This window comes from Dermacentor albipictus, chromosome 5, assembly GCF_038994185.2.
Source record: "Dermacentor albipictus isolate Rhodes 1998 colony chromosome 5, USDA_Dalb.pri_finalv2, whole genome shotgun sequence".
NCBI lineage: Eukaryota > Metazoa > Arthropoda > Arachnida > Ixodida > Ixodidae > Dermacentor > Dermacentor albipictus.
Genome location: NC_091825.1, coordinates 124,439,959 through 124,458,185, shown reverse-complemented (window position 1 = coordinate 124,458,185; position 18,227 = coordinate 124,439,959). Strand labels below are relative to the sequence as shown.

General features: G+C 50.8%; 1 protein-coding gene across 1 annotated transcript in view; it reads right to left on the bottom strand.

The window, feature by feature from the left end:
• Tmhs (Tetraspan membrane protein in hair cell stereocilia) overlaps positions 1-17,709 on the bottom strand; it is a 173,484-nt gene extending 155,775 nt beyond the window's left edge. Inside the window, exon 1 of the mRNA XM_070538857.1 lies at positions 16,847-17,709. Within this exon, the coding sequence (XP_070394958.1) occupies positions 16,847-17,258 (412 nt within the window). The 5' untranslated portion in view covers positions 17,259-17,709. The remainder of the gene's footprint in view (positions 1-16,846) is intronic.
• Between the last annotated feature and the right edge of the window lie 518 nt (positions 17,710-18,227).

Below are 18,227 nucleotides of genomic sequence, written 5' to 3'. Positions count from 1 at the left end.
TCGTCCGTGTGTTGACTACAGGAAGTTAAATGCCATCACTAGGGATCAGCTGTACCCGATACCCAACATTGAGGAACGAATTGAAAGAGTTAGCGCTGCTAAATACATTTCAACTATAGATCTCGTGCGGGGGTACTGGCAAGTTCCCCTTTCAGAAAGTGCCAGCCGCTATGCCGCATTCATCTCGCCTGTAGGCACTTTTCGCCCTCTCGCACTCAGCTTCGGGCTGAAGAACGCGCCGTTTAGCTTCTCTAAGTTAATGGATATTGTCCTAAAGGACTTGCAGGAGTTCGCCTTGCCTTATCTTGATGATGTGGCCATTTTTTCGGACAGCTGGGAACAACACGTATCGCACCTGAAACAGGTGTTCTCACGGTTGAGGGAAGCCGGCTTAACGATGAAAGCGGAAAAGTGTAGGTTTGGTTGTTCGCAGGTTACTTATCTGGGCCATGTTGTCGGTCAGGGCATGAGACGGCCGGCTGAGCTGAAAATAGCGACGATTGGAGATTTTTCTCAGCCGCGCACGAAAACGGACCTTCGTTCATTTTTGGGACTTGGGGGTACTATCAACGGTACATTCCGAATTACTCGCAATTGGCAAGTCCATTAACAGCCGCCCTCCGAAAGGGAGCACCGAGTAACGTACACTGGGATAAGGACAAAGAGAACGCTTTCCAAAGTTTGAAAACGCTATTGGTTTCTCGCCCTGTGCTTCGCGCGCCAGACTACACAAAGGAATTCATAGTTCAACGCGACGCAAGCGACAGAGGTATGGGCGTGGTACTTAGTCAGGTCGGCGACGATAACGAGGAGCATCCTATCCTCTATGCCAGCCGTAAACTAAATGTAAGGGAGGAAGCCTACATCGCTTCAGAGAAGGAATGCGCTTGTTTGGTTTGGGCCGCCCAGAAGTTGTCGTGTTACTTGTACGGAGCGAAGTTCATCTTCGAGACCGACCACTGTCCTCTGACGTGGCTCATTCAAATGTCACACAAAAATGGCCGCTTGCTCCGATGGAGCCTCACTCTCCAAGAGTACAACTTCTCCGTTAGATATAAGAAGGGAAAGTTGCATAGCAATGCGGATGGTTTGAGCAGGCTAATTTGAATTCTGCGTTTGAGGGTGCCGCCTAAATTTTAGGGTTACTAGTGTTAACTTTTATTAAGCGAAGGAGATCCCCTCTCATTTAGCAGGATTCCCTCCATGATTGCTGAATGTGTCAGCAGGAATTTGCTTCAGAAATTGGCATAGCGAAATGCAGCATTTTTTTTTGTTTCTGCACTTATGTTGTTCTTTTTTGAAGCCTAGCGAGTCTAAAGTGAGAGCCAATGCACGTCATCTCGGCGCAGAGCCGTGTTGTGGGGTTCGTTTTGCAGTTGCCTGTCCTTGGTTGTTTTGGGGCGGTGACATCAATGCACAAGTGGTCGCTGCGAGCCAAGACGTCAATCCTCCCCCCCCCCCCCCCTGACCAGCAGCCGTTCTCTTCCTGCCTAGCGGTTGTCAACGTTAGACAGTCGAGACTTTCCGGGCCATGGAGGCGCTGTTAAGAATGGCGAGCTGCAAAACAAGATTGCCACACAGTTACGACAGGGCGACACGACGCGCACCTCCCCCTCACCGTCGCTGCAGCTAGGAGGCGTTCGAAGAAGCGGCCTTTGTGCTGAAAACTGCCTCCTTCCTCCAGCCCCTTCGACATTGTGACGGAACTAGTTCGGTGTGTGAACAATGATTCCGGAGTTCCCCAACGCGGAGCTGATTTGACACGCATGGACAAGCTGCCGCGGGAACGACGTATTTTTGTGCTTCTCACGCTTCGGCGTGGCGCAGAACAACGAGCGACCCTCGATCGGCACCGATAGTTCCCGGAACGGCACCCCTCCAACGCCGTCCTTTGGGCTTCGGAATGTGTGTGTCTTTGTGTCTGTAAACTGTTCTGCAGAGCAGCGGCGAGTTGGTGATGAGTAAACGAACAGTCGCCGCCTCGTATGACCGGCGGATCGAGTGTATAAAAACTGTGGTTGTGCGAATGCTGAGGACACTTCCCTTGAGCAGTCACGTTAGACTGAGTCACTTCTCTCATGCAGTCCTGTTGGACTAATACTCTTTTTCTCAAGCAGTCATGTTAGACTGATTTAATTTCTGTAAATAAACCCTTTTTCCTCGTTCTCGATGAGAAGCAGTTCTTCACTTCATCAACGATCTCAGCGTAAATAAGTTGGACGACGGCATGGGCCAGCTACCTTCGAATTCATGCCGTAATCCAATCTTGGCAAAGGACCACGGACGATGGGATTGAGCCCCCAATCCTGACAATGGACAGCACGAAAAAATTTCGGGGGGGGGCTGAAGCCCCATAAGCCCCCCCCCCCCCTGGCTACGCCCCTGGCTGTGACCCCGGACATTGTTGTCCGACGGTACGTCATCAGTTCGTAATTTTCAAAGCGAATGGGTTCCCTCGCTTCTCTCACCCGTTTTCGTGGTTGGTAGGCAAGTCGTAATCGGCAAGGAAAATAATCGTTCGTTCTTTCGTTCATTCGCTCGCCCGCTCGCTCGTTCGGGCCATTCCCTTACATTGGCAATCATCATCGATGAATTACCGCACAATTTCTTTTTTTGCGTGGAATTATAAAGAGCAGAACGCGCCGCACATGCCGCGGTGGTCACCGCTGTTTTCGCACACCGCGACGCTTTCTCATTCTTCAACCTCGCCTGACGCATAAACAGACAGCTTCCGCGCTGTTACTCGCGCAGGGCCAGAAAGAAACGCACCTACCGACCACACCCACTCACCTACCTATCGCGGGGCTACCGCGTCAACTCACGCTCCTCTATCGCATCCTATATAGGCTGTTCCGGAGCGGTGAGATACACACGGGTATCGCTCGCCGGGCCTGCGGCATTTAACCCTCGTGCGCGCGCGACCCCAATTTCCCGCCGCGAATAGCGAGCCGAGGAAGGAAGGAAGGAAGTAACTTCCGGTGACTTCCGGCTGGACCGAGCCTCCCAGCGTGCGCGAGGCTTCCGAGGGCGCGTCCTGTTGTTGCAGAGGCGCGCGTCTTGCTGGGAGCGCGCGCACAATCAGCGAAAGCACTCTCGGACGCGAGCGAGCGCGTTCGCCCGCTCGCTGCGCTCCCACGCTCGTCGTCCATCCAACGCGTCGTCGCAGCGGGGTGTTTGAAATTCAAATTGCCGGGGGAAACCGGTACGCGGGCGATGGAGTGAGTCCGTGATGAGACTGTGTACAGCGTGCGGCCGAGAAAGGGGGGAGAGCGGAAAACAGCCGTGTAAGCGAGTGTTCCCGAGGAAGGGAGAAAGTGTATCGCACGAACACACACTGTCGGCGATGATGTCATGGTGTTGAGATTTACAGAGATAAAGAAGAACGAAAAAAAAAAACAACTAACGGTTGGAAGTGCGAAGAAAAGTAAAAGAGCAGCTACAGCCGAGGAGCCTGCTGTTATGTCCACACCTGGGTGCGGAGTAGGTCGTTTGTTGATCGGGGCTTTAATCTAAGCAGAATGGCGCCTAGCTGCTGTGAAGTTGCCTGCCCTGAATGGGGGATTGACAAGGCCCAGCGGGGCGCCGGAGAATCTCGCGAATCGGGAAGACGAGGGCTCCCATGTGATACCTGCCGCTGTTAGATATGGAGCTGGTTCCTGAGGCTACTTCGAGTTCCCCAAACCGCTTCGAGTGGCAGCACAGCTAATTGAGGAATGCGGAAGCAGGAAAGCGCATTCCAGAGAAGCGGCCGAGCAAACAAGTTTAAGGCAACAAGTTCGTGCGTCGCCGGGATTAGAAGGGGGCCTGGGACAATGGAGCGCAATCGACCCCCTTCGTCTTTGAAGAAGGCATTTGCCACCACTGCGGAGCCGAGTCACCGGGAGCAGGTGGGCATCCGACAATGAAGCAGGTGCACGGGCGCCCCCCCGCTCCTTCTCCAGCCTACAAGTGGATTGCCAGTCTGCGAGGCAAGACAGCAGAGAGCCCCGCCAGGTGTGACCCCGCTCCTTCTCCAGCCTACAAGTGGATTGCCAGTCTGCGAGGCAAGACAGCAGAGAGCCCCGCCAGGTGTGACACCACGACACGGGCGCCTACCATTGGCTGCAAGTGGCGTCATCGGAGTGGACTCTCCCATTGGTCAAACATGACGTGACTTGCAGTGCTCGAAGGGCTTATAAGAAGCCTTCCAGAGAGACCTGAGCATTCTGGGACATTCCCTGGTTCCCTGATTCACCTCTCTCGAACTTCTTGCCGCGGGCCGCAGCGTCCGAGTTGCTGCCGGCCCGTAATGACAGTACGTCTGATACTTGTCGCTCACATCCCTGTACATAATATGTAAATAAATCCTCCCAAGTTTGTGGGGTTTTCATCCGCGAAGTCCGTCCCCCCAACCCCTACATCTGGTTGGCAGCGGTGGGATCGCCTCCGAATACATCAGCTGGTGGCAGCGCTACGAATCAACCTTCGTCGAGAGATCGTAAAGAACCGGGAAGAGCGAAGAAGAGAGAGCCTTCGTCGAAAGAGGTCCGAAGAGACTGGGAGTATCGAAGAAGGAGCGAGCCTTCGACCCAGGGAGTCCGGAAGGAACCGGCAACAGCGGACGAACGAACCGGATGGCAGGGTGCTGCAACCGTAAGTGAGCGCGTGGTTTTTTTCCTTATGATTCGCCAGACTCAAAGGTTGTGTGTTCAATTTTGATAGTTCTGGGAATCGGGAGTTTGTTGCACTGTGTATTTGCACAAATTAATTAGGGAAAACAGTTTTAACCACCTGTCGGGGCAGCTGCCATGGATCTTAGAAGGTTGACGAGGTTAGACTTGTTGTTGGTGTGCGACGATTTGGGAGTTGAGGCGGACGAACGGATGGAAACGCCAGCTATCATAAAAGCGATTAATTATAGTGGCAATGATGACAAAAGCATTGAGCTTGCTTGGGAAGTGATACAGGAGCCACGGGAGCGAGAGCGTCGTGTACGTTTGCGAGAGCGTCGTGAGCTTGGGAGTAAGCGTCAGCGTGAAGAACGCGAGAATGAACGGAAGCAGGAGCTTCAAGAACTTACTCTTAGGTGTCAGCGTCACGAACGTGAGAAGGCACGCGAACGTGAGAATCAACGTAAGCTTGAGCGAGAGGAAAAGTATGAGAGAGAGAAGGCAGCACTAATCAAAGCGATACAGGATTGTGATCAGTTATTGGCACAGAGACAACGGCTGTCTGAGAATTCTGTAGATAGTACAGAGCGAAAGAATGAGGAAGTGTCTAGCGGACTTTCGCCAGAAGCCGACGAGAAGAGTAGTGCCTGTGAGATTGACTGCCGATTAATAAGTGAAGGGAAAAGGCTAGCTGCTAACGATGCCTTAGTGGCAACAGAGGCCGTTAAAGGCCGCAAGGAGAGCGACGAGGTGCTGTGCCAACAGATGACTGTAGAGACAGCTAGGCCAGCTGCGAACAAATTGGCACAGTCACCGCGTGTGTGCGTCGCTGGTAATGTTAGCGAAGTTGCTAGCGAAGAAAAGGGTACTGTTGACGCGACAGACGCGAGCACCCATGTCAGGTCAGATCTGCGTGCAGTAGTGAAGTGCGAGCTGGACGATGCAGTTGAGAATAGTTCTCGGGGTGGCGAGCTCCGTAGCTCACGAGAGAACAACTGCATTGTTCAGGGATCGGTGCGGCTCTCCGCCAGTCTAGATAGCCTAGATAGGGATGATTCAGTTGTTAATCATTCGGACTGTGCGCGTGAGACAGCGAGCGATACCGACGGGCTGTGTGCCGATTCACAGCGTGAGCTGGGCAATGTAGTAGAGGGCAGTTCGCAAGAGTGCGAGTTGTCTTACTCGAGTAAAGCCTACTGCATTGTGCCAGAGTCGGTTGAGCTGTCCGCCAGTCGAGGCAGAGAGAGTGTTGATTTAAATGTAAATCACTCAGACTGTGCGGGTAAGAGGCCGATCCGGGCCGACGAAATGTGTACCGGCCAGCACGAGGCACGAGAAGGCGACATGAAAACGAGTGCAAAGGGAAAGCGCCGTAAAAAGAAGCGCGGGAAAGGCCGAAAGTCGGTAATTAATGTAGCGCCGCCAAAAATGGCGAGAAACCCAAGAGGGCAGGGCGCGGAGAAAAGAAAGGTGCGGTCGTCACGGACGATGTTGACGCATCGAACACGTTCGAGCCACCGGTCAAAGGGGGACCGCGAAGAATGTTCTGCACGGACGCGGACAAAGGGCACGAGGCAGTTAAGCTCCTCGTCGTTCCGTAGTTCTCATAGCTCAGCGTGCAGTTCGAAGAAACGCAAGGTGGCAGGACGAGACCAGGTGGGGAGTGGCGACGCGGTCAATCGAGTTCGTGTTGAAAGCGGGGCGCGGGGACGCAAATTGGCAGTAGACCGTAACGTCTTGGGGGAGCTGATAGTGAATCAGCCCTTTTGTTGTCTCTCGGCAGCCAGAGTAGCTTTCAGACCACGTCCACCCCGCGTACGACTCAAAGTATGAGTCAGACGTAAGCGTTTGGAAAGGGAGGCCAGGAGCCCTTCCGTAGAAATGAAGTGTTTTGTTTTATTTTTGAGCATCGGAAAGTTTTTCGCGATTTGAGACTAGGATTTCTTTCAAGGTGTAAGGTTTGACCTTTATGTTTTGGTTTGAGAAAGCTCCGAGATTTGAAAGATGCGTTTTATGTCAACATGTAGTCTCGCGAGATGCTCATTAATAAGTAAATAGGCTTTCTTTTTGTGTGTGTAAGTAACCTGAGGGTCAAGGTTATCGTTCAGAGGCCTATGGTAAAGCGCATGTGTTATTTAACCTTCTTTCTTTTTAAGTGTTTTTGAAATTTTGCAAGGTTAAGCGCGTAGATTTTCAGTGAGTGCATGATTTGCACGGAGAAGCGTTCTTAGTTCCATTAGCGCATGTCCTGTGTGGACGGAAAGAAGCAGACTTTATGACTGAGTTGCTCGTGTGTGTTAGGGCAGCCGTATTCTGACTTCTCTGATAAGTATGCGTGGAACGAGTTATTAAGACGCATTATTTTAAGGGTTCTGCGGAGTGTGTAAGTCCCGCAAGTTTAATTGTTCGTTTATGTCACGTGTCCTGTAGGACTTTCAGGAAAGAAACGTGAGTAAGCGTGAATGAAAAGTTTGCCTACAATGCAAGTACGCGTTCTGTTTAGTGACCACAAGGCTGGTGCACTTGTGATTACGTACTTGTGAGGTTGACCAGATTGTTCAGTGGCACCATTACGTGCGATAAGTACGCCACTGCGATAGATTGGAAACATGCTGTTCGTGTGGTTAGGCCACTTGAGTTGTGTTCGGCTGTTTTCATTTGTTGTTTGCATCGTCAACGACCCTTTTGTTTTGCAACAACAATAGTGCTCTGGTCTTGTCGGCATTCGGGGAGAAATGGATAGCGGTTTGGAAGGGTGGTTGGAACTGTTGTCAAAATTGGGGAACTAAAAGATCAGGGTTGATTTTGACTCAGTAATAGTCTGGCGAGTCAGGGGTGAAGAGCCTGCGCTTACGCGTGGTGCAGCGCTGTGCTGTTTTGTTTGTTTGACGTTTGTTCTCCAGGGCCTAGGATCCCGAAGTTCGTCAAACGAGGCTCGACCCCAGTACCCTGCAGCTTCTTTCAGCGTTCCTCCTGGCCAGCGAATTGAGTTCACCGGCCATTCAGAACAACCGGGGCGAGGACGAGCTGTTAGATATGGAGCTGGTTCCTGAGGCTACTTCGAGTTCCCCAAACCGCTTCGAGTGGCAGCACAGCTAATTGAGGAATGCGGAAGCAGGAAAGCGCATTCCAGAGAAGCGGCCGAGCAAACAAGTTTAAGGCAACAAGTTCGTGCGTCGCCGGGATTAGAAGGGGGCCTGGGACAATGGAGCGCAATCGACCCCCTTCGTCTTTGAAGAAGGCATTTGCCACCACTGCGGAGCCGAGTCACCGGGAGCAGGTGGGCATCCGACAATGAAGCAGGTGCACGGGCGCCCCCCCGCTCCTTCTCCAGCCTACAAGTGGATTGCCAGTCTGCGAGGCAAGACAGCAGAGAGCCCCGCCAGGTGTGACCCCGCTCCTTCTCCAGCCTACAAGTGGATTGCCAGTCTGCGAGGCAAGACAGCAGAGAGCCCCGCCAGGTGTGACACCACGACACGGGCGCCTACCATTGGCTGCAAGTGGCGTCATCGGAGTGGACTCTCCCATTGGTCAAACATGACGTGACTTGCAGTGCTCGAAGGGCTTATAAGAAGCCTTCCAGAGAGACCTGAGCATTCTGGGACATTCCCTGGTTCCCTGATTCACCTCTCTCGAACTTCTTGCCGCGGGCCGCAGCGTCCGAGTTGCTGTCGGCCCGTAATGTCTGTACGACTGTTAATTGACGCTCACCTCCTTGTACATAATGTAGAATAAATCCCTCCCAAGTTTTGGGATTGTCATCCGCGAAGTCCGTCTCCAACCCCGACACCGCGTAGTTCGTGTCTTGTCTTAATCAGGTGTGCTATGAATGACATCTTCCCTAAACATCGTCCTTTCATAAGTGTTGCTTTTTATTCGTTGCTCTTCTATATTGACGTATAGTGGGAGTATTCTCATTTGCCTATGATACTTTCTGTTTTGTTTTTTTGTTTTTGTTTTTTAATTTCTCATCTGTCGTCGTTGATGTGGGCGGATTCTTGAGCGGTGACGGTTTTACGAAGATGAGCGTAGGCACAGCTGGAGGAGGCAATGCCCGTTGATGTATGCGGTGAGCGTATGGGCGCGGCGATAGCCTGGTGAGTTTAATCTCCGGATCTGACAGTGACGGCATCGACACGCGTGGGCAGTGAAAAAAAAAGTGTTACGATGTCAGCGGCGATGAGGTCATCTCATCCGGCATATCAAAAGTGCATGAACCTCTTGTGATAGATGGGCTCCCTCCTAACCTGGACTCTCTCAACCCATGTTTCAATTTGGATCTATTCAGCGTAGAAGTGCGGAAGCCGTAACTCTATTTCGTCACAAACGTAGTGCTGCCATTAATGCCAATTTGCTTACAACTGGGGGAGGGGTAGGATATGTTGATTTCAGGTCTAGATGATGAGATACCTACGACACGCGCGAACCTACGTCTGAGAAGCCTCTATTGCGAACAATCATGTACAGTCGCAGTGTTCGCAGAGCTTCAAAATGAGAGATATTCGAATTCATTTTAACATAACGCTTCGTTCATATTCAAGAAGTGCTTTTGTTCCCTTATATAGTTTCCTACCAACTTTATCTCATAGCTGGAACGGTTCAGCATGCCGTACATCCAGAATGTCGGGCTCCACTATAGGCTGGCACAGTGAGATTACAACGACGCCTTCTAAAATGTGCTATAGATCCGCAGCTTCCGTGTTGAAATTAAATAGCTTTCCTATACATTTCTTGAAGTTACTTTAATGTTTATCGAGAACGGTTCTCTTTCTTTTGGCACCCAGTCTCAATAACCACGCTGATGCATTCCGTGACAGAGTCATCACATGGTCCTTCCTGCAAGTCTTTTCTCTTCTTTTGTGTTTTTTTTTTCATTTATTTACGATGAACGCCATTCTAGACTTCGCGAAGAAATCACGTTACGATTCCACAGAGAAAAACGACCCCCCCCCCCCCCCTACGCGACAATTTCCTCGGTAGGAAGTGCCGAGAATAACTTGGTAACCAGGCTAACGATAGGCATTCACTCACTCGGCGTCTCTATCACACGCCCGCCATTCGTAGTATCTCCACCTCCTCGGCGGGGAAGTCGCCCATCAGAGCCAGTCAACGCACCGGGCCTCAGAGAACCTCGGCGTGACAGTCGAATCGATCAAACGTCGATGCCAGCGTCTAAACCGCCATTTCTCTCTGGGCGCGCCGGCAGGGGCCTTTCGGCACGTCGGTGTCGGGTCTACCGGGGAAGGCTGGCACGGAGTCGCAGTAAGCAACCCATACGAGGACGACCCGAACTTGACGGCGCAGGCGCATTCCTGCCGCTGCCGCCGGCGACTCGCTGCGTAGCCTGCGCCGAACCTTGCCTCTTCTCCTTCGGCGACCTCTGTGGAACGAAGGGGGAATCCTGTTTGTGCGAGATTCTCGTTATTGTGAAGCAGCCCCGGTTAATAGAAACCTGCCTGGCGAAGACGACGGTTAAAGCTGCGTTTTCTTTGTTTCTCTCTCTCTCTTCTTTTTTCGCGAAGTTCGGGAAAAAGAAAGAAATCTTTACGAACGTTACGACAATAGCGGACGCATCGCTAGAAGACGATCGCATTAGGTAGTATAAGAATCAAAACAAAGTGTCCGGCGATTGAATTCTTCGCTCGGTTGATTTTTATAATATTGGAAATGCTGTTTTAGCCCGTCTTACCACGATACGCGAGAGAAAAAAAACAACCGGTTGTCGCCATGAAGCAGTCATGGTGTACTTGTTGCGACAACCTGGCTAAGATATGTGTACTTCGGGCAAGTACTAAAGCGCGGTACCACAAAGGAGCTGAAAAAAAAAAAGATCATGTGAATATTAATTAAGGCTTATTATATTAGTTATTACATTAAAACTTGCTTGTACAATTACAAATCTTGACTGTACTGCAGCAAAATCTGTGTGAATTCATGGCTTCGTACAAGACATAAAGCACCAGCGGTATTACAAAACGACATTCGCTCAATAAAGAGCGGCACTTGACCGTTTTACTGGCTTGGTTATCTCGTCCTGATCAACTGTCTATTACAACTATCGAGTATAACGTGTTCGGTGCTCCAGAACTAGGCATATTTCAAAACCTTTGTTTTTCTTAGTAGTAAAAAAAAACAAGAAAAAACATACGCAGATCCCACACAAATGTTGGAATCTGTGTGAAGCAGAGCTTTCGTGAAGTAGTTATTTAACTTAAAAATGCAATGCGTACAACGGTATTTCTCATCCTACGCAACGTATAATATCGTGCAATGTTTCTTTGTGTACCCCACAGGTCGCACATTCAATGTCACGTAATGTTTTATTTTTATCCACTACACTATTCACAAGCTATGCCGAAATGCTGCCTGTATTTCATGTGAAGGCGCACTGTTAGGCGTCGACGGAGTGACGTCATGAGGACGGATGCGATATTCGATATTTGTCGCTGGAAAACCTGTGAGGAGACGCGACCTGTCTGAAAGAGCTACTTGGCATAGTATGCGGGAACGAAGTATGCTTGCGGTTGTGATCGAATGGTGAAGGCTCATTCACACTAGGCCAACACGACACCGATTTCAGTCTGCCGAATGCCGGCGGCAGCGTTTTTTTTCTTTCTTTTTTTTTTTTTACCGACGCCGAGCTCTCTGCGAACCGCCGGCAGATTGTCGGCGTCGGTACAGCGTGACAGAGGCACCGACACGAAGGAAAAAAAAAAAAAGCCACTGTCGCCGAAAGTCGGGAGACCGAAATCGGTGTCGTGTTGGCCTATAGTGTGAATGAGGTTCGCCCCCGGCTTCCCACTCGCTTTAAAATGTGTGGGTTGCATACAGCTTTCGAAAGTTGAAGAAACAGCGGGAACAAGCGGCTTAGCAAGAAGCAGCGTAACACGTGCATGCGCGGGGTCCTCTACCTAGAGAAGGTAACGTACGCTGTCTTTTGGGTCTACCATTTCTAAATCTCCCCTACTGACCTCAGCGCCTGTGCGCATCATTTTAATTTAATGCAGGCCGATGAATTGTGCCACTTCTCGTGCAACGACGTGTAGAGCTGTCGCGCGGTGTACGCTTGATTACTATAGTGGAATCCCGCCGCGTCGCCATGGGAGCGTGCTCTTGCGTGCTCCGTCTCTTTATGCGGCCGAGGAACCCGCATATAAAAGGGGGATCCACATTAGCGAGACACCGGTCGAGAAAAGAAACGGGGCTTTCGCGGCGAGCGTGTCACTGCGGCGGCAGCGTCGGTGGCCTACATCCCCCCTTCCACGCCAACCCCCCTCCCCCCCCCCCCCCCCCCCTCTTCACTTCTACGTCCGCAGCCTCTCCCGTGCAGAGACGCGTTCCTTCCGATGACGAGATCTCCCGTTCCTGCCGCGGGACCTTCCTGTTTCGCTCGCTTTTCGCGGCCCGCGGCACACGTGCATTTCCTTATTTCTTCTTCTTGCTCTTAAGTTCTTCGAATGCTTGAACGTCCCGCACTGACTAAAGAAGAAGAAAAAAAGAAATTAAAAAACAGACGCTTTTCTCACGCTCACTGGCAAAGGATCGGCCAAAGTAGACCCGATGCGGGAAACGTGAGTTACCAGACGTTAAAACGAGAAACGGCTGCAGAGACACGGACGGGACGGGGCGTGCGAGCCCTGGCGAGCTCCATGGGCGCACTGTAACGATCCCTTATTGTTTGTCGAAGAGGAAGTCTTGTTCTTCGTAGAGAAACAGTGTGGTCAAAGCTCCGGGAATGTGTTTGCGAGCGTAGTATCCAGCTTCGAAAGCGCTGGCGTGTGCGGGCTGTTCGCGACACAGACGGGTTTCCACACATGAGGGAGTCTTCGCAGCGTTGAAGCACTTTTGGCAGACGTGCGGACGTTTGATGTTTCAGGGACCGAGTGCACCGAAGAAAGAAAGTATGCTCCCGCGCAGGCGCAACAACAGTGACATCGTGAAAAGAATTACTGCGAAAAATTAGCGCGTATCTACTATAATCGGGTGGCCCCGAATATATTGTCGGATACACCGGAGCTCCGTTAAAAAAAAAAGAAGAATGCGTTTCTGTAATGGTTATTTCCCTTCCGGCCGTAACAACTTATACATAAGCTAATTCACAGAGTGGCTGCCTATGAAGAGCATCAACTGAGTTTCATTTACCATAACTGCGTCTTGAACTTGCGTGTTCTCACGCAAGTTAAGTAACGTATCGTCTAAATATATATATTTAATGGCACTGACCTTCCCTATCAAAAAAGAAAGACGGCCGTTGATATCCTCTTTCCCTCTCATTTTACTCACCCTCCCTTGTCCACTGGTGACTCTTGTACAGCTGTCAGCAGACTGCGGTAGACAGTTACTAAGGCCAGTAGCAAATTTTCCATCCGTTTAGTTTATTTATCAAATTGCTTAATAGACCTACTACTAACTACTACTACTACTACTACTACTATATTCAGTTAGGATTCCGTCAGTGACGACTGATCGCGGAATGATTGTCGTATTAGGGGCTATAAGAGGCTAATCGAGCCCACAATCTCAATTCATCCCCCTCCCCTCAAATAACGAACGGTCTTGGCCACTGCACTGCTCGCCGGCATTTGGTGAAGCGAGACGCGGCAGTTCATTGGCACTGCTGTGTAATTAGGACTCCAATTAAACTACCAGCTAAATACTCGTTTCGGTCCAGACTATAGTGGTGGCTGTGTCCCATATATATCAGGCAATGTGAATGTGGAACGTAAATGTGAGATTGCACGCGGGCCACCCACGCGTTCACGCCTAATAATAGCCGTAAGCAAGTATATACTCGGCTTTTTGCGACATTTACTGCGACCACCGAAATTGTTCGCCCACGTATAGTGTCTTCGAAGCTACCCGCTATATAATGGGCCAGCCAGGCATTGCGCGATGAATAAGCAAAGACCAACGCAAGATCCCAAAGTTGTTCCGCGAGGGAAAAAAAAAGTAAAGAAGCGGCGAGCAGGCTCGTGAGGTCATCGGGCGTGTATGCCCTGTTGCGGGCACCGCATTTGGGACGGCGGCCTTGAAACGGCGACCACGGGGTGCACCAGCGCAACGTGATCAACCACGCTGTCTGCAACATCCTTGCGGTATATGTGGTCGTATAAGAACACGGAAAACCTGAAAACCGGATCGATGCTCTCCGGCGGCCTTTTTTTTTTTATGGAGACCGCTCTTTCTTTCTTCCTTTCTTTCTTTCTTTCTTTCTTCCTTTCTTTCTTTGGGTCACTCAGCATGCAGCTTTCGCATAGCTGTGTTGCTCATGTGTTAGATAACTCGGCGTTTGCACGCGGACGCTCTTTGGAACTAGGTTGTGGGTTACTGCTCTTGAACGTAAAAAAAGAAAGAGGTATACGTAATGCAGATGTTCCTGTACACGCAACACGAACGATACGTGGAACGAGGCTGCGTACTATTAAAGCTGCTGTTAAAGTTGACGGTCTGTGCTCTTGTATTCGCGAAATTAGTGCAGGCGCTGGGTTACGCAGATGTTAATTTCCATGATAAAATTAAAGGCAAATAATCATCAGCCTGCAGACTTTAATTAGACTGCTTAGCCTCTTACGGATTTGTCGTTATGGAAAAATAAAGTGCCCGGTTTATCTACAGAGAAATGATGCGCACAAGGCGGGTTCGTTTGGTCTAAATGTGGTCTACAGACTTCAAATGACGCGTTTGCATAAAATCTTTGGACATTAGTCGATTATTAGCAATTAGTCGCTTAACCCGTGCGATCACATTGCTGTTTCTGTCGCCTTACGTGTTTCTTATATAAAATATATTTCTGACAGGAGGTCCCCTCATGTACGTAATTTAGGTTTCTTTACGAATCAAATAAACACAAACTATGTCCTTGTAAAGCTCGTGAAATAACGAATTTAGACAGCCTGTCTTTCTGTAGACTCCAAGTAGACTGCTTTGCCTTTTTATAGACTTGCCCTTATCATTATATAAAATACGTCCATTGTCTATATAGACATAGTCATTCAGACGTCTGCTTCGTTGGGTCTCATTGTAGTCCACAGACTTCAAACGGCATGTTTTCAGGAAGTCTGTAGACATCAGCCAATGAAAGTGTGATTGTTTAAGACCGCAGGTTACCTTTGCACATTTTGTATTCTTTACTGTAAAATATTTGCATACTTGCTGTAGACTGTCTCAACGAATGTCTGAGAAGAGGGGGCATCTCAAAGAGTAGATATGCAATGAAGAACCAACACAGACGTATTTTGAAAAGGTGGAATCAAACCGCAGGTGTGACTTAAGCTGCCATTCCGATGCTGTCGTACATGCCTTGATCATTAGTTGCTGTCATACCACATCATAAGCATGTGATCAATAATTTCATACTTTTCACCTCTGAGCATAACGTCAGCCCTTGTCAAAACAATATGGAGCTAACAGATAATGATGCCAAGGAAAGCACAATGAAAATTATCAATTTTTTTTATCCTAAAAGTAGGACTAAGGTAGAGGCAAATGAAAACTGACGATGAAGCAACTTTCATTCCACTGTAATTTTTATTTTATCTCATCATTTCTTTACCTTATCACTTTTTTTTCGTTATTTCTTAAAACAGCAAATGATTTCCTCTATGCTTTCCTTGCCTTCATGTTGTTGTGACTAACCACAAATCGGGCCCCTCGGCTTCCCCCAGCCCTTGTCAAAAGTCAATGGGACTCTGTGCATATAACCACAGCTCACTCCGGGAAGTCTAGTTGTGCTATACATGTGCATGTACACTGCTATACATGTATAGTTGTGCATGTACACTGCTAAAAAATGGCTGTGGCTTAGGTAAGGTTAAGCCCAGGATGCGAAGCATACTAGCCTTTATTTTAGTTGTTGAACCACTGTTTAGCCTGGTGAACTGCTGTTGCTTGGCTATATTTGGTTCGGCTAGACGAAGAAACAACTCATGCATTACTTCTTCGCCTTCAAGAGTGGAACGCGACAGCGTTCCCGTCGACCCGCCAAGGGGTGTAAGACAATGGGCTACAGGGCAGCGACTACGCGCCCCGCATTGGACGCGGTGAGCGTCGAGCAAAGCAGCGTTCGGCGCGGCAACGAAATGTGCGCCTGAGCAAGAGACGCACGCCTTAGAAACAGCGCGTTTCTAAGGCAACACCGCATTCACTAGAGGCGCTTTTGTACCGCTTTGAAGCGTTGTACTCGTGGCTCAGTGGTAGCGTCTCCGTCCCACACTCCGGAGACCCTGGTTCGATTCCCACCCAGCCCGTCTTGCAAGAGTTGAGCCAAAGCCACTTCTCCTCTGTCGTGACGTCACGGTGTCACGTGATTTCATGGTCACCGCCGCGCCTGAGGAGCTGGGTTGAGCCCTCGTAATATGCTTCGCATAAAAGTTCTTGAGAAGGGAAAGAACTCGCCTCTCCACCCTCCACAGCCCTCTAGCGACAGGGGTTACACGAGCACGACATCACGCAGCCAGGACTCAGCAGTAGTAGTTGTGAGAAGATTCATTTCTTTTGTAAAGCATGAAAGTATGTGTTTTATAATTGAGGACATGACTGTTTGTATTATCCTGGTGCCCCGCTGTAAACGCGCAATTCTCCTGAATCGTTAAACGAGTGGTAACTGAAACCGCTGAGTGTAAGTTGAAGAAGCAGTACACATTTCAACGGAAAGGCAAGGTATAAATCATTTAAGATAGTTTTCCGCGCCACACACATAACAAGATGAGCATACTGGCCAAACTCTGCGCTTACGCGCATAACCTGGTCCTTGAACTTACTAGCATCGACAAACCTACTAGCACAGCAGCGCACACAAGTGGTAGATATTTAGATGAAACCGAAGACAATAAACTTGTCACGGTTAAAAAGAAGCTGTAAATGCTGGCAAAAATATGGAAGGTCAGTTAGATATGTTTGTTCTATGTTACATGTTCTACGTTGGCAGAGTGTATGAGAGATGCGCATACGATATGTGACGTTGGGAGTGATGTGTTATGTCGGCTTCAGCAACTATAGACACAAAGTCTTTGCGACCATGAAACTGGTAGACTGACAAGATCGAGTTTCGATCAGAACAAAGTCATTGATTCTGAAAGTTCGATGTACGCATACACAAAAAGTATCGGTTCGTTCGAGGAGAAAATAACGTGTATGATAGTTTGGTTTCGCATCCTTATAACGCGATGACCAGGGGGCGCCGTGTGCGCTGTACTCACCGCAGAAGACCTGCATCCAGCCACAGATGTGGAAAACGGTGGACGAGTGGAACACGAAGAACAGCAGCATGCAGCAGATGCACAACAACACCATGACAACCGATAATCCGACGAACACCGTGGCCGCGCGGAACGCCGCCGACGGGATCGAGCTGAAGTCGTCTAGTCGGCCCTGGCACGTTACGTCTTGGCCGTCCTGGATCAGGTGGCAGTACTGCCACAGGCCGAAGTGGCCCGTGCCGCGCGACTCCTTGGTGTCGCCGAGCCAGTGCGGCTGGATGAACACCACCACGTTGATGATGGCGAAGCAGATGGTGAACACGGCCCACAGCACGCCGATGGCCTTCGAGTTGCGCATGTAGTTGGCCTGGTAGAGGTTTAGTTCGCTGGCGTACTCGTACTTGGGCTCCATGATCGCGCCCGCTTCGATCGCTTTAGGCTTAAGCGCCGCCGTCTTGACCGCTCTCTGCTCGCCGCACACGACAGTCCCTCACGTCGCCGCTCGCGCCGGGGGCTCACCGCACAATCGCGGGACGGCGTCGTCGTCTTCTTCCTTCCTCACCGCCGCTGCCTCATCGCACACAATCCCAAGCGACGGCGGAATGCTTGCCCGCACGGCGGCAAGGTCCTGCGCGCAAGTCGAAGCTCGGTCGCTCGCGCACGGCGCAGTTGAAAGCTTCGTCGCCGCCGAAGAACGCGGCGGCTGCGATCGCACGCTGGCGCGGAACGGGCGAAGGACAGAGACAGCTGGAGGGGAACCGAGACGCGCCACCACACCGCCGTGAACTCGCACTAGGGATTAAACGCCACAGCTGCCGCCACTACGCTGCGAGCGGCACAACGAAGGAAGAGAGGGCGCGTGCCGCCACCATCAGCGAGGAGGTGACTTCCCCCTCAATATGGCGGCTTTGCCGGCTGGCCAGGTAGCCTCCCCCATGCCAGGAGGACTGGTTTGGCCAGTTACCCTCAGCTTCGTCCACGGCTGCGCCGCTGCCGCCGTTGCTCACGCTTTTGTTGGGCCCTGCCGGACCAAGGAGGTTGCAGTATGAAAGGGCCCCCTCTCCACAGTACGCGAAGCCGCTCGGCACTACGCAGCACGCATTCGGCTCCGCCGTCGCTAGAAGCAGTCCGGCATTCCACGGCCGGCCAGGAACGCCGATGGGGGGGCGGGTTACCTCCTGCCGCGGAGGAGCGCGAGCGGTGGCTGCCTTTGATGCGACCGGTATGTCGAACGTCCGTACGGCCGCGCCGATGCGGGCAGTTCTGGCCGCTGACGCAAGAGGCTATATCCGTCCTGCGTTGCCCGCCGGTCCCGCTACCGTGTAAGCGGTTTTCGGTACCGGCGGAAGGAAACGCGGAAAGAAAACGTTGCCTCGGAGAA